The 13,894-nt window shown below is 40.1% G+C and overlaps 1 protein-coding gene across 3 annotated transcripts in view; it reads left to right on the top strand.

Moving 5' to 3' along the window:
* anks1b (ankyrin repeat and sterile alpha motif domain containing 1B) overlaps positions 1-13,894 on the top strand; it is a 175,281-nt gene that overhangs the window by 136,809 nt on the left and 24,578 nt on the right. For all 3 annotated transcript variants that reach the window (XM_068306593.1, XM_068306592.1, XM_068306591.1), the window contains exon 19: positions 206-358. In XM_068306593.1, coding sequence (XP_068162694.1) covers positions 206-358 — 153 coding nt within the window. The remainder of the gene's footprint in view (positions 1-205; positions 359-13,894) is intronic.

Below are 13,894 nucleotides of genomic sequence, written 5' to 3'. Positions count from 1 at the left end.
GACAGGAAAGCACAGTTCCTCACAGCATTACTCTACTTATGAAAACTTGGAGAAAGACAAATTCATGGAATGAAACCTCACTGTTTGCTGATCAGCAGATATATATTAGCAAATACGTACAGCAGTGTGATGTTCTTGTGCATACCTTAGGAGAAGTAATGAAAAGTTTAAAATAAGGTGTCACTCCTTTCTATCTGTACTGTAGGTGCGGCCCGTCGGTTACGATGGTAACAATCCCACGTCGGTGGCAGAGTGGCTGGAGTCACTGGAGCTCGGCGACTACACCAAAGCCTTCCTCATCAACGGTTACACCACCATGGAACTGGTGAAGAAGATCTGGGAGATCGAGCTCATTAATGTGAGTCACAGTGTTATTTTCTCTTCTTATGTCTATGTGATGGAAAACATGAATACATACATATACAGTACACATCTTCAATTATGTAAAATAATATCGTGTACATGCATCATTCTTCCTCAGTATGTAGCATTGGGATATCTTTGGTCATTGACTCAGTGTTATTGTCAAGGAGTTTTAAAATAGGGCACTCATGATACAGGACACCAAGAATTATGGGAAATGTAGGAAACCAAAGCTCTTTAGAGACTCAAAGACAAACATGAGATTGAAGTCATCTAAGCCTCCTCAGGCTAAATTTGGACTATTTTGTCTTTAAATGTGTCTTTCTTGTCTTTTAACTGTCTGGAAAGACAATATTAAATCACTTTTTATTGATGTGTCTTCATTAGGAAGTCACGCAGAGAATATGGACATAGTTGTGATGTTTTCTAGCACATTTAGCGTGTTGCAACTGTCTCAAACATGAAAAAAATGTCAAACAATCAAACAGGGTTCTTGCTGATGTACAATGTAACACATTTTAGCAAAGTATCGTCTTGTTAGTTTGGTAATAGAGTATTCCCTCAGACGGATTTTCTTCTATGATACCAGTGGAGGAGTACTGAAGCTGAATGATTTTTAGTTCCTTACTCATCCCTCACCTTGGGCACAGACTGAATTTGTTTCTCTTGCTCAGTGAATCACTAGAGATCCAAAATCAGGATGAGCTTTTTTTTAATATGAAATATTGCTGAAGACAACGTGAAAGTTCCCTCTTTGGGAGGAATGCCTATCAGACATATATCCTCATTACTCTGCAGTAAATGCTTACAAAAAGCAGGTGTATATTTGCTATTGTGTCTTTGTTTCTAGCTTCCCCTCTTTTAAAAACTGGTCCTTGTGTGACTGCAGATGTTTATCTCTTAACATTTACAGTAATAGAGAGCAAGCAGAGGGTCTGCAGCTGCTTCCCATTGATTGAATTCACTCTGCAAATATCAGCAATGCTGAATGATAACAAGGTTTGACATTTGAGCTCCTCTGTTGTCACAAGTGGTGGAGGTTTATGATTCAATTTTTACCAACATAAAATCTTTAGCTGGGATGGGATTTGCTGCACTCTGATCTGATCTGAGTGATGTGTTCTTTTGATGCTCCTAGTGTAACAAAATCACGCTTGATTGCAGAGTGGGCACCCGCCCGGCTTATTTCAGTGAGAGGGGAGCAAGAAGGGGTGTTGTTCCTTCGCAGTGGAGGATAAAATGATGACTGATCAGCTGGAGGTGTTGGAGAGGGAGTTATATAAGCATGTGGGATGCAAGATGTTTCACAGCGCTGGGGATGTCGCCCACATGCTGCACTGGTGTGTGTGTGTTTGTGGATGCATATGCGAGTTAGAGAAAGTGTTAATACATGGTCATGTCTGTATTATGTGGTTGAATTAAACATCTTTTCTTTTTCATTTCTTTTCCTACTAAACCCTAAATAACAGCATGCTACAGGGAATCTGTAACATGCTGTAGGGAACCTGTGGCAACATATTATAAAGCAATGGTCCAATGTTGGTGCGACCCTCATAATAGGACTCATTAACTATGAAAACCTGTCCCTAGGGTCTGGAATTGCATTAATACCTTTATTAGTTTGATAGTTGTTCAAGAAAACCAGTCATTTATTAATGGTGGCTTTCTTCTGGATCTACCTCAGTAACATTTGAGCGAATGAAATCTGACATTAAAACCAAATCAGCACAGTTCCAGCGACAACTTGATCTCAATTACAGGTGTGTTGCAAAATTATTTGTTATCTCATAGCAGCGTATTTTCTATTAGTGATCAGAAAAAACACTTCAGATCAGATCCAGATCAGACCATTCAGTTTGTTTGTTTTTAGTTATCCTGCTGCTTTACATCAACAGCTACCCAGGCTGGAATTGAAAGGAAACAAACATATTTATTTGACCTCACATTTAATGAAGAAATATTGAAATATAATTAGTGTAAAGATAAAGTTATATGCATCAAATAATCCCAGGACATCATGAGTTACAGTATGTAAAATCCTAACCTAGACCTTATCTAACACATTTGGGACAAAAACAGCCACAGACTGGGAACCAGGCTCGTCGCATTGGTTTAACATCTGGGTGTCTGTATTGTTTTGGCTATGTGTTGAATTAATTGGAAGCAGATGAGTGTCCACTATACCAGCAGACAAACGTGCACCATTGCAGTGCAGTCAGTGAAGTAGTCTCTAGGCCCTGTGCGTACGTGTGTGTGTCTGTGCATGCGTGTGTGTGTGTGTTTGATGCAGCGATGTGGAAGGTACAATATTATACTCTTTTTATCAATTTAATCAACCAAACTGATCTGTGCTACTGAATTTCAAGTTTCATAATGTTCTCTTTTCTCTATAGTGCAACTATTATAAAAGCATAAAGCATGCTTTACCCTGATGCTGATTCTGGTTGATGTTCCAGGTTCTCCCCGAAATACAAACAAACGCTGACTAATGTTTAAATGTTAATTTCATATATTGTTCATATTCGTATTTTGAACTGCGCACCACTACATCCAACTATAACCCACGCCAAGCAGCACCGCTCCATACACATCTCCGACACTCATCCACACCTCAACTTCACCATACTCATAAGAAACTATAGCACACACATGCACGCACACACACACACACACACACACACACACACACACACACACACACACACACACACACACACACACACACACACACACACACACACACACACACAGTCTACCTCTGAACGACAAAAATTGTAACACACTGCTACCTTAGCGCTGGACACGAACTTTACCTCAGGGGTGAATATGTCCTTGTCTGGGGAGAGAATGATGTTCTCATGCAAATAGGGTGGGCTTTGTCGTTGTGACGTCACCATGAACGTTTATCTGAAACAACTTGTTTTTACTCTCGGAATAATTTGTGAGGGTACAGTCAATCCAGGACCAATTCGTTTCCCAGATTCTAGGAGTTAGTAGGGTTAAGGAGGACCAGTATTTATTTGTAGAGTCCTGAATAAATGTGTTTTTCATATTAAGACCCCTTTAAAGAGCATGTAACAATGACACGGTGAAGGATGTATGGACGTGAGATGACGGGAGGGAGGGAGAGACACACAGAGGACAGCAAGTCCAAATAGAAGTTGGTAGCTCCTTTCATCTAATCACTGTGTAATCGCCATGGGCAACAGATGCTGTGGAATCAGGGGAGACGAGGGGAGAGTGTTGAGCATTTTAAAATAGAAGGATACAAGTGTGGTTTGTCCTTTTGATTGGGCACATATGTGCTGTCCTGCTGTGGTGGGATTGGGGAAACAGAACATTTTTTAACCCTGTCTGTCCAGACAAAGACCTGTAAACGTATACTGAATACAAAGGGTTTGAGGAAGACATTCATCTACCGTCATCTTCCCAAACTTTGGGAGGGTACAGGTCAATTTTCCACAGGATGCAGGTGTCTTAACATCAGAACCATATTTTCCTCTTATTTGACATCTCCGCATCTCCAGTAGGCATCGGTAAGCCTTTTCGTCTTTGTCTTCTTTCTTTCATTAATTAACTCCATCAGGGAGGTTGTGTTTTCCCCAGCATCTGCTTATTATTTGCCTATTTGTTAGCAGGATCACACAAAAGCTACTTGGCATATTTTCATGGATCTTGACAGGAGGGTTGAGCATGTGTCATGCAATGATGCACAAGACCTGGATAAAGAGACCAGATTTTACTTTACTAATGTTGAATAATAACTACGTTTAAACAAGTAAACTTATGATGAGAAAATTAAGGCAAAGTTGAAAAATCATTATCCTGCATTTATGTTGTAAAACACACAATTGTCTTCAGTGTGAATTCAGTTTATTAGTTTACTACTAATATAATTGTAAGTGCACAATTACTGTCAAGAAAATACATGTAGGTGTCCTGCAAACGCTCATGGTGTTAACATCAACAGTCTGTCTGATACCTGTACTCCAGATTAGTGTGATTTACATGTTTGTTTGCTTGCTTGCTTGCTTTTTGCAATACGTTTTTTTTTTCCAACTTAAGGCTTCACTTTATTCCCAGATCTGGTAAATAGCATGACCAAAGCTTCAAAAGTAAAATCCAACTATTTAGTCATAATGATTTATCAGTTTGTCAGTAGGGAGCTTTCATTTAAGCTGTGTTACTTTCCTTTGTTTTTCAAAACCAAACTAATTTAGAGGACTGTATCAGGTACTTGAGAATGAAATAATGGCATGATATTACTCTCTATCAGCCAGATCATAATATCACAAGTCTCCTGGTGAAATCTGTCAATCATCTCAAGAATAATTTCCTGTCAGAAGCCTTGCTCTCTGAAGCTTCAGGGCTCAGTCCAGGCTCATCGGGGAGCATCCTGGCTGGATCTGACTGACGTGTTGACTTTGTAGAGCTTCATATTAGATGGACTGTCATGCTGAAGGTCAATTTGATCAGTCTTTGTCTGTCTCTACTGCTCAAGAGAAGTTTCCAAATATAACCCAAGATTTAGATTTTAAAAAAATAACTCCATAAAACTCTTTGCAAAAACCTCAGAAAAGAAATGTTTTTAAATTATAGCTATGACGAAAAATGGCAATTGATTGGTGGGAGGAGGTGATGGATAAGTTAGATGCTGCATTGCCAAGATTATGAAAATAAGTAAAATATATAAGGGGGAAAATCTGGTCTGTATGATGCTTCTAAAATACATCTTTGATTGCTTGTATTTAAGAGTTTCTTTCAGGTCCAATAAGAGATGAATTGTTTGCCTGTTATGCAGATTCATTCACCTGCAGTGCAGTGAGCTGCTCCTGTCTAAATCCACATGGTGGTGCTGCTGCCTTTCAGTCCATCCGCACCACCTTATTTCTTGATGCATGTAAAGTACCAAACGGTTGCGTTGTTGAGGCTGCAAATTGTTCTCACTTCAAGTGAGTCCTCACAGAGACCACAGCGAAGCAATTAGAAATGGATTTCGTTTTGGAAAGCGGCGGACACGACGCTGGAGAGCAGATACTTTCTGGTCCTCCAGGAACAATTCCCTTCATGTTTTCTGCATAAATGGTCCCTGATATTATAGGGTGAGGAGGGAGGGGGGCTTCAAATCTGTGTTTGTGTGTCAGAGTTTGATTTGTGTATCCTTGGTTAGTAGTGAGAAGCATTTGTTTCAAGGCCAGGCATTAAAGTACTGTAAGTGTTTATGTCTTGAAAGTATCTCATTGTTGCTTTATATTGTCAATGAGATTTAATGCTATAGACAACAAATAGACAATAAACAATAAATGTATAGACAATAAATGTATAACTCAGTGCAATATACACTTGATTTGTGATTGTGCAGTATATTTAGTGGTAGGCTTTATGTATTAAACATTAATATGTGAATTAAATACAATCTGAACCTGTCAGATAAATAAACCAGAGTCGAATTACAGCAGATTCTACAGATTACTACCATAAAATTATAAAGAAAAGGGTCTTGTGCTCTTATTTTCATTCTATGGCTCACTCTCTTTTTCATTGACCAGTTCTTTCCTTCTTCATGCCTGTATCTTACATGCTAAGGCCTGTTAGTGCACATGTGTACTCTCTGTGTAAGTGATTGATTCTCCCACAGGGTCTGACTTGTCCATGCATTCTCCACCATTACTACAACTCAACATTTCAAGAGATAGGAACAGCGTAAACTGGAAATGAAATCTGAAAACCTCTAAATGGCTAACGCTGCGTAAGTGTAACTGCACCACATGGCTAGCACCAGATCCAGAATAAATCGGGGACAGTCATGAGTTCAGCCTTTCTTTTGCTGCTTGTACTCCGTTGCTATGACGGCTACTAGTTACCATAGAGACTAGCGATGTGTGCACTCGGTATAACTGAAATGTGTATGTGTGTGGCGGATGGTTTTTTTCTTGCACTGCTCCAAATACTTTGAATTTCTGTGTGTGTGTGTGTGTGTGTGTGTGTGTGTGTGTGTGTGTGTGTGTGTGTTCCTGTACTTATCACCTTCTTTGTCACCTTTCCAAATGGACAGATTGTCTCCCAATACCAGATGGTTCCTGCCTTCCTTCAGGCACTTCAGGATTAACCCCCATACATCATACAGTAATACCTCCACACATGCATCCACACTTCCTTTAACTAGTTTAACCGACCGTAGATTCACAGCCTCCCATGCGTGTTTCGATATATAACCGATGCCGTTGCACACTCGGATGATTCAGTCGGCTTACATGTGTCCGGTGTGTTTAAACATGTGACAATTCTCTGTGTTTATCTACAGCATGTGTGAAAAGGAGTGCACTTCCATGTGGGTGGATCGCCTCAGGACTGCAGTGTACTTCACTGGCCCTGCCTGTCGACATTGCTCTCCCCCAATCCTTATTTGGCGTTTGTACTTCCTGTTGTAGTGCTCACCGTTCTGGAGATGGTGTAGGAGGTATCAGGAGAGAAAGTGTGTGGCCCCCCCCTCTCACCAACACCAACCCCCTAAGTTCCCTGAATCTGTAGCTGCTGCAGAGCTGCTTCACAGTCAACATTGGTTAATGGAGCACGGATAAACAGTCAGTGTTCAGTGTTCTTCCGTGTTTCCTGATGGAGAAGCACTAATTTGAATAGAAACAAGAGTCAAATAGAGATCATTCTGCATAAAGTTTACAACAGCAATGGGTTGGTAAACTTTTCATAAATATCCTTCCAAAAATGACAAGGAATTAATCAGTTTGTTTTGTCCAGTCTGCAAAGTTGGTGAAAAATGTCCTTTTTCTTTACTATCAAGCAGATTAAACTAAAAGAAAAACTAAAAGAAAACAGCCACTGGATGGACCCTGAGATGTGATTGTCATGTTCAGATAATTAAGAAATTTCTAAGTTAACTATAAGTTAACTGCTCTCAAGATCCTTTTGAATAAAATAATTAATTTATTTTATATTTCACAGGTCTATAAATCCAATGAAAAATTAGCCAAAGTTCTAAATTGACAGGTTACGAGGAAAGATTTTGTTATTTCATAGATGTTTTCCTCCAGGTTGTGTTAAATCAGGCCCAGTATTGTAGAAACTGACCTCTCAGTCTCTGTTACCACTCCAGACAGATATCTGTTGATGGGCAGTTTCCTGTAAGATCGCTCATTAAAAACAAATAACAAGGAGTAGGTCAAATTTGGGCAAATTCTCCACATACCTCAGTGGAAAAGAATGAAAAAACCTCACTCTTAATCTCTTGAAGGTATATTTGAATCTATGGTAGGCAGGAAGGAGTCATGCACTATCTTTGGTTTTTGTGCGACTGGATCACAGGAGTAGACAGGAATAGTCGGAATGACGTCAACCTCTGTAGATTGGATTTCATTGCACTCACACAATAACCACATGCTCGTGTTAAACAAAACGCACCAGTAAGACGATAGAGAGCACACGACATGAGTCAGGTTTCATACGCAATTCTTAAACATCATTTCTTTCCCAGAAAAAGATGTTCATTAATGTGACTGAAATACCCTGCACCTTCATTACACAATTCATTACACAATTCAGCTCACTGATGACGTTCATAAGGCCTAAATTATTACAAAAGAGTTGTAAGTAACACTGGAGTTTGGCTGCTGTAAGATATTTCCTGCTAAATGTCTGAACTTGTCTGCTTTTGTAATCGAACCATGAAACGTTATAGTTTGTGCAGCGTCATAGCTCACATAGTGGAGCCTTTGTTCCAAAGAAAGGGTTCCGGAAGTTAGAGTTTAAATAATTGTTACACACACATAAGGGGTTGGTTGGATTACCTATAGTTCATGTGCACAGGGTCGAGGGTTACCATGGTAGCACAGAGGTTAGGGCTGTGAACCGTTTACTATTAATGCGGTTTCCCCAGGTTATTTCGTGCCTTTCATTCCCTACCTCACCTCCCTCATTTTTTAATGTCTTCATTAATGGCACTCAAAGAAAGGCTGGAATTGTTAAATATACAGTATGTCATCAGTAGAAAAGAGAAATCTGGTTCTTTGATAAATATTAAAACATACAGGTGTGTGTACTCAGAAACATAAGGAGAACAGTAAATCCCAGTCAGCATTTGATGACCAGTATGGAGTTTTTACATATTGCAAAAAACTTTCTCAACATTTAGCATTTTAAATCAGTTTGGTTTTGGATTTTGCGTCACATTTTAACAGATTCATCCATAATGAGATGTTTTGTTTGATTGGTTTCTTCTCCATGGTATTTATAGTGTTTTTGCACACCAAATACCACAAATTGACAGTTGTACATGCCGTTAATCATAATAACAATTTGAAGAAAATTGATGCAACTACCACATCAAGCTGCACCTTATAACTAGTTAGCTCAGATTAGCATAAAGAGTAGGAGAAGGGGAAATGGCTAGCCTTGATTTGTCCTTTTCTATTTTAGACTTTATGCCCATGGTATTTCGTAACGATGCTGTTGTTGAACAGCCTCAACCCATGCTGCACATAAGCCCATTAACACTCCTAGTGTGCCAGCATGAGCTTGTCTCTGTATGGGCCCAGCGTCTCCATAGTGAGGAGATGGAAGGGGGGTGGGGGTGTAAACTGGAGAGAGAGTAGGTAGAGATACATAGAGTGTGTGTGTGTGTGTGTGTGTGTGTGTGTGTGTGTGTGTGTGTGTGTGTGTGTGTGTGTGTGTGTGTGTGTGTGTGTGTGTGTGTGTGTGTGTGTGTGTGTGTGTGTGTGTGTGTGTGGTGTATTGGGGGAGAGCAAAAGAGAGAGAGAGAGCGCTCAGGCAGAGGCATGTAGGAGATGTAGTCTGGCTGCCGCAAGCCGAAGAAAGAGGAGGAGTTGGTGAGCGCTCGCAATCTGCAGAGTGAGAGTAAGAGAAGGGGAGACAAAAGCTGATGGTGGTGAGGAGGTAAAGAGTAAAGCCAGGAACGCTTGGGTGAAGATAGAAGAACAAAAAGGAAAAGGCACTAGAGCAAAGAGTGTGAGAGGACAAAACACAGGAGGTGACGGAGGAGAGCAAACTGTCTTCAGCCTTTGATTTGGAATAAGTCCAGACCTGAGGAGAGGTAAGCAACACTGCAGATTGATGGAACAGTGAAGAAGTGATGAAGGAAGAGAATTTCAGGAAAAAAAACAGACACAAGGGAAGAGAAAGAATGGGATATGATGTAGAGTCACTGATCCTTTTGTTCTACGCTTGATGTTTTATTTAAGCATCTTTGATTTCTATACCCTACGAGACTCAGGTGATTACAACGTATGAAACCATCCATGGTGCTCAATCAACACTGCTGACTAGGCTGATTTACTAGATGTGCACATGTGTGTGTCTGTGTGTGTGTGTGTGTGTCTGTGTGTGTGTGTGTGTGTGTGTGTGTGTGTGTGTGTGTGTGTGTACGTGCTTACAAGAGTTGCAGATGTTTTGTATAACGAGTGTGTAGGAGTCCGTTTCGAGCCACCTGAAAGAATGAAGCCTCAAAAATTTTAAGTTTAAGTTTGCTGCAAACTCGTTATTTGCAGAACTGACAACAGCCAGAAATTTAATCCATGTGAATAGAATTTTCATTCTATTGGAGTAACTTTTCATATGTAGTTTTGAAATAAATCTCAGATTAAGTATCATTTTTAAAGATTCCAATTATTTTCTGTACTTCCAGATTGGGTCAGGTGAAACAAAATGGGAAAAATTCATTACCACAGTTGCATTCACTACTGATGCCCTAATTTTGCCCCATTCTCATTTGCACGCACTGATATACTCTCGGAGGATGGCGAGCATCTGGGATGAGATCAAGAAAGTCTACTCTAGTTTGCAAGAGTCTCGCAGACATAAAAGCTGAAACTATAAATGTTTAGTAGAAGAAGAAAAGCTAATCTGCTGTCAAGTGACGACTGTTTCTCAAATCTTAATTTTTAAAATGCACTTAATGTGGTTTTAAGGGAACACAGTGATCATGAATGATTTGATCTCAGCCTCAATTGATGGCTTCATGATGTACTTGTCTCAAAACTACTGGTAGGAGTCAAACAAGCAAGATGATGAGTAAATATTTCTTCTCCTGTACAGACTTGTTTTCTCATATCAATAAAAGGAAGCAAGGCATCAGAGTGAGACTTGAAGTGAGCAAAGACCTGGTGGGATGCAAAAAGAAGGAAAGAATGAGGCAGGTCCCAGCAGGACAGCGGAAAGAAAAGTATTTGCCTTCTTCCAGCTGTTGAGGAACTGGCAATGCAGACATAGATTGAACTGGAAATCCTGCCGTGTTTTTACCATAGATACAGGTTGATCAGTCATAACCCCACATCCTGTTCATCTTATCGTCACAGCGACTACTCAGAGCAATGATTCACATTCCGTAACCAGTATTAATCAGGAGGAAGTCCACAGACCCTACAGAATGATGGATGATACTCAGAGAGATTTTGCGGACAAAGGCTTTTAACAGAATAATTCTAGTACTGGTCCAACATTTCGGTTGTGCTTGCAGTAATATCAGAAACACAAGGAGACAGTTGTCAAATGATTCATTGTGGTAACACTGATTTCACGCCATTTAGTTATGAACATCATTACGAGGGAGTTGGTTTTATAGAGCTGACATCTTATCTGTAGACTCACAGTAGGAACACAGACAGGCAAACTACATGAGGTGAATAAGGCTTTGACGCCAAGTGTCTTCACTGTTCTCTAACTGACAGTGTTGTCATTTACATACCTGTGTTGTATCTGTGTGCTTATGGTTGTGTTGGTCGGAAAATGAGAAATGATGAGGTGTATGTAGGTACATCTTGAGGAAGCAGAATGAGACTGAACTATTGAATAAGACAAACTTTGCTCATGTTCATTTGGCACATAAATTGAACATACAGTGATCCCTCATTACTCGTGGTTAATGCGTTTAAAGCTCTTTTAAGTGTTTATTTAATGTACGGAAGTGAGCTGCGTTCCTTGAGTCTCAAAACACAACTCACTTCCGAATGCTGTCAATATCACGTATCACATACAATATCACGTGACTACCTACTAAAAATCCGCGATAAGGTGAAGCTGGGCATGTTGAAGCGCGAATGCGTGAGGGAGCACTGTAGATAGGGCAAAGACTCAACCAGCAAAGTAACACAAATATCGGTTCGGGCATCATCTGAATCTGCTTGTATAATTCAATCCACGTACCATCCAACTAAATAAATTACTCTCATCATGCCTGCATGGAGAACTGCTTTTCTACAAACATCACTGTGAACAGGGACTATATGTGGAAACTTCAGGATGTGTATAATTATGTGCTAATTTGTAAGCAAAGATAGTAAGATGTCCCTTGTGCATAAATGGCACATAATTTTCACATCTGAGGGATCGTTGAAGGTAATAATCTGTATCACCCACTGCAACCCATCCCTATATTAATCAGAATGGTCATGATCATGATCTGCCTGACCTGATCTGCAGACTGCGATTATGCATCAGGACACCTATAACACCCAAGGGGAATGGCAGTCCTCCTTCTCATTAGTTAAAAATTGCTGCATTTGCTTCCATGCATGATTAAGAGCAAGGCAGAGGGACCACATACCTGTCCCTCAGGCAGATGCATCAGGCTGTTTGATCAGGAATATTCCATGCTTGTGCTCACCTGGCCTAATAAAGGAAATGGGGTATGTAGACTAACATTTTGAATTACTCTTTTCAGACTAGGTAAGTATGTATTGACTTCATGACCGGAGTGCAAAACAAACAAAATAAAACCCACTAATAGAAATTCAATGGAAATCTATATATCGGGGTACATTGCAATGACGACGGGCTTACGGCCTTCTGTACCCTCAGTTCCAACATACCTAACAACAGAATACAATTTGTGAGAAAAAGAAACAGAGGGAGTGTGTTTCAATCATGAAAATAAGCAATCAATGGGTTTAGTTATTTTTTGGATTGGAGGTACGCCCTATGAGCCTAAATTCAGAACAATTGAAAATAAATTTTTCATACAAACTTAAAAAGACATGATACATTTAATTTTCTGTGCCAGTCAAGATGACTTCATTAGACTTCAGGACCATGGATAAGGGCTGATCACGTGAACATGGCAAGAGAATTTAGTGTAATGCAAATGGTCAATAAAATGAAACATAACAACCCATAAATTAAGATTTCACATCATGACAAAATACCTCAACAAATATCAGACTAAGCGAACAGTTTGCACTGACTTCATGTGGCTTTTTCGAGTCTGCAGCATTTTGTTGTGGACATTGTCTCCTTGGACTCTGTGGAATTTACATTGTTTAAACTCTTTTAGCAGAAGAGAGATGTCTGAGACCTCAGCAGCAAGGGTTTTCTTTAAATGATATAAAGTTTGTCATCAGTGGCAAAACCAGAGGGGGGATGATCCCTCCCAACGTATCTGTAGTACTATCTGAATCAAGCTAACTGTTCACTGGATTCATCATTGACTCACGTCATATATCTGTTGTACCTGCGCTACCTGCACCTCCTGTGGCATTTAGTTGAGTTGTGTTTCGTTAGTTTTACTAATTTGCTTGTGTTCTGTTGAATTGTATCTTTGTTTATTATTTTCATACATGGTAAGTCCATAATTATTATTAACATTCATCCATCATTACATAACAAGTTTGAAGGGGTGTAATCTAGCCCCATGTTAAAAACTGATATACAGTAGTTTTTGATTTTTTGTAATCATTATTGTCCTGAGAAAAATAAGCTTGTCTTTGAATGTTTAATAATCTAGCATTTCTACAATTTTCCAAGCCCAGAGGTGGATACATTGTCTGAACACACACACATGTTCACACACAATCTGGTGCCACAGGACAGCTTTTCCTACTCTGCTGTGCGAAAACCAGTTCCATCTTGGGGCTTTGATCTATTTATTAACCTATAAAAATATGATGCACCATTTCCTCTCTCATCATATTGAGACTACAATTCATGAGCTCATTTGTGTGTGTGCTAAAAAGTGTGTAGTGCGTGCGTGTGTGTGTTTTTGTGTGCGGATACACAAACAATAGACATCTCATTTTAACCCTGACCCTACTACGTTCTCTCTCACACACACACACGCACGCACGCACATGCACACGCACACACACACACACACACACACACACACACACACACACACACACACACACACACACCCGCTCACACACAGACAGAGTCTGTGCTTCCAGTCATAGTTACAGTTCTCCAGCTATTAATGGAGATGTATCTGTCTCCATGTAGGCGGGCTTATTAACAGACCACCCTGCTCCCTCATCGCTGAAATGAGCCTTCCTATTGGTCCCTTCGGAACATCATTTTCAGCACATCACCCTTAGCTTCAACTCCCCTCCTCTCTGGTTGCTAGGCAACCAGTGGTCTCTGGTTTCCCTACAGTGTTGTTGTGAATTTGTGCACACACATACATGTGTGTGTGCGTGTATGTGTGTGTGTGTGTGTGTGTGTGTGTGTGTGTGTGTGTGTGTGTGTGTGTTAGTCCACCAAGAGTCCAGGCAAATCAATACTCACCATT

This window comes from Antennarius striatus, chromosome 22, assembly GCF_040054535.1.
Source record: "Antennarius striatus isolate MH-2024 chromosome 22, ASM4005453v1, whole genome shotgun sequence".
NCBI lineage: Eukaryota > Metazoa > Chordata > Actinopteri > Lophiiformes > Antennariidae > Antennarius > Antennarius striatus.
Note: the sequence above shows the minus strand (reverse complement) of the source record. Positions and strands in the feature narration are given on the sequence as shown.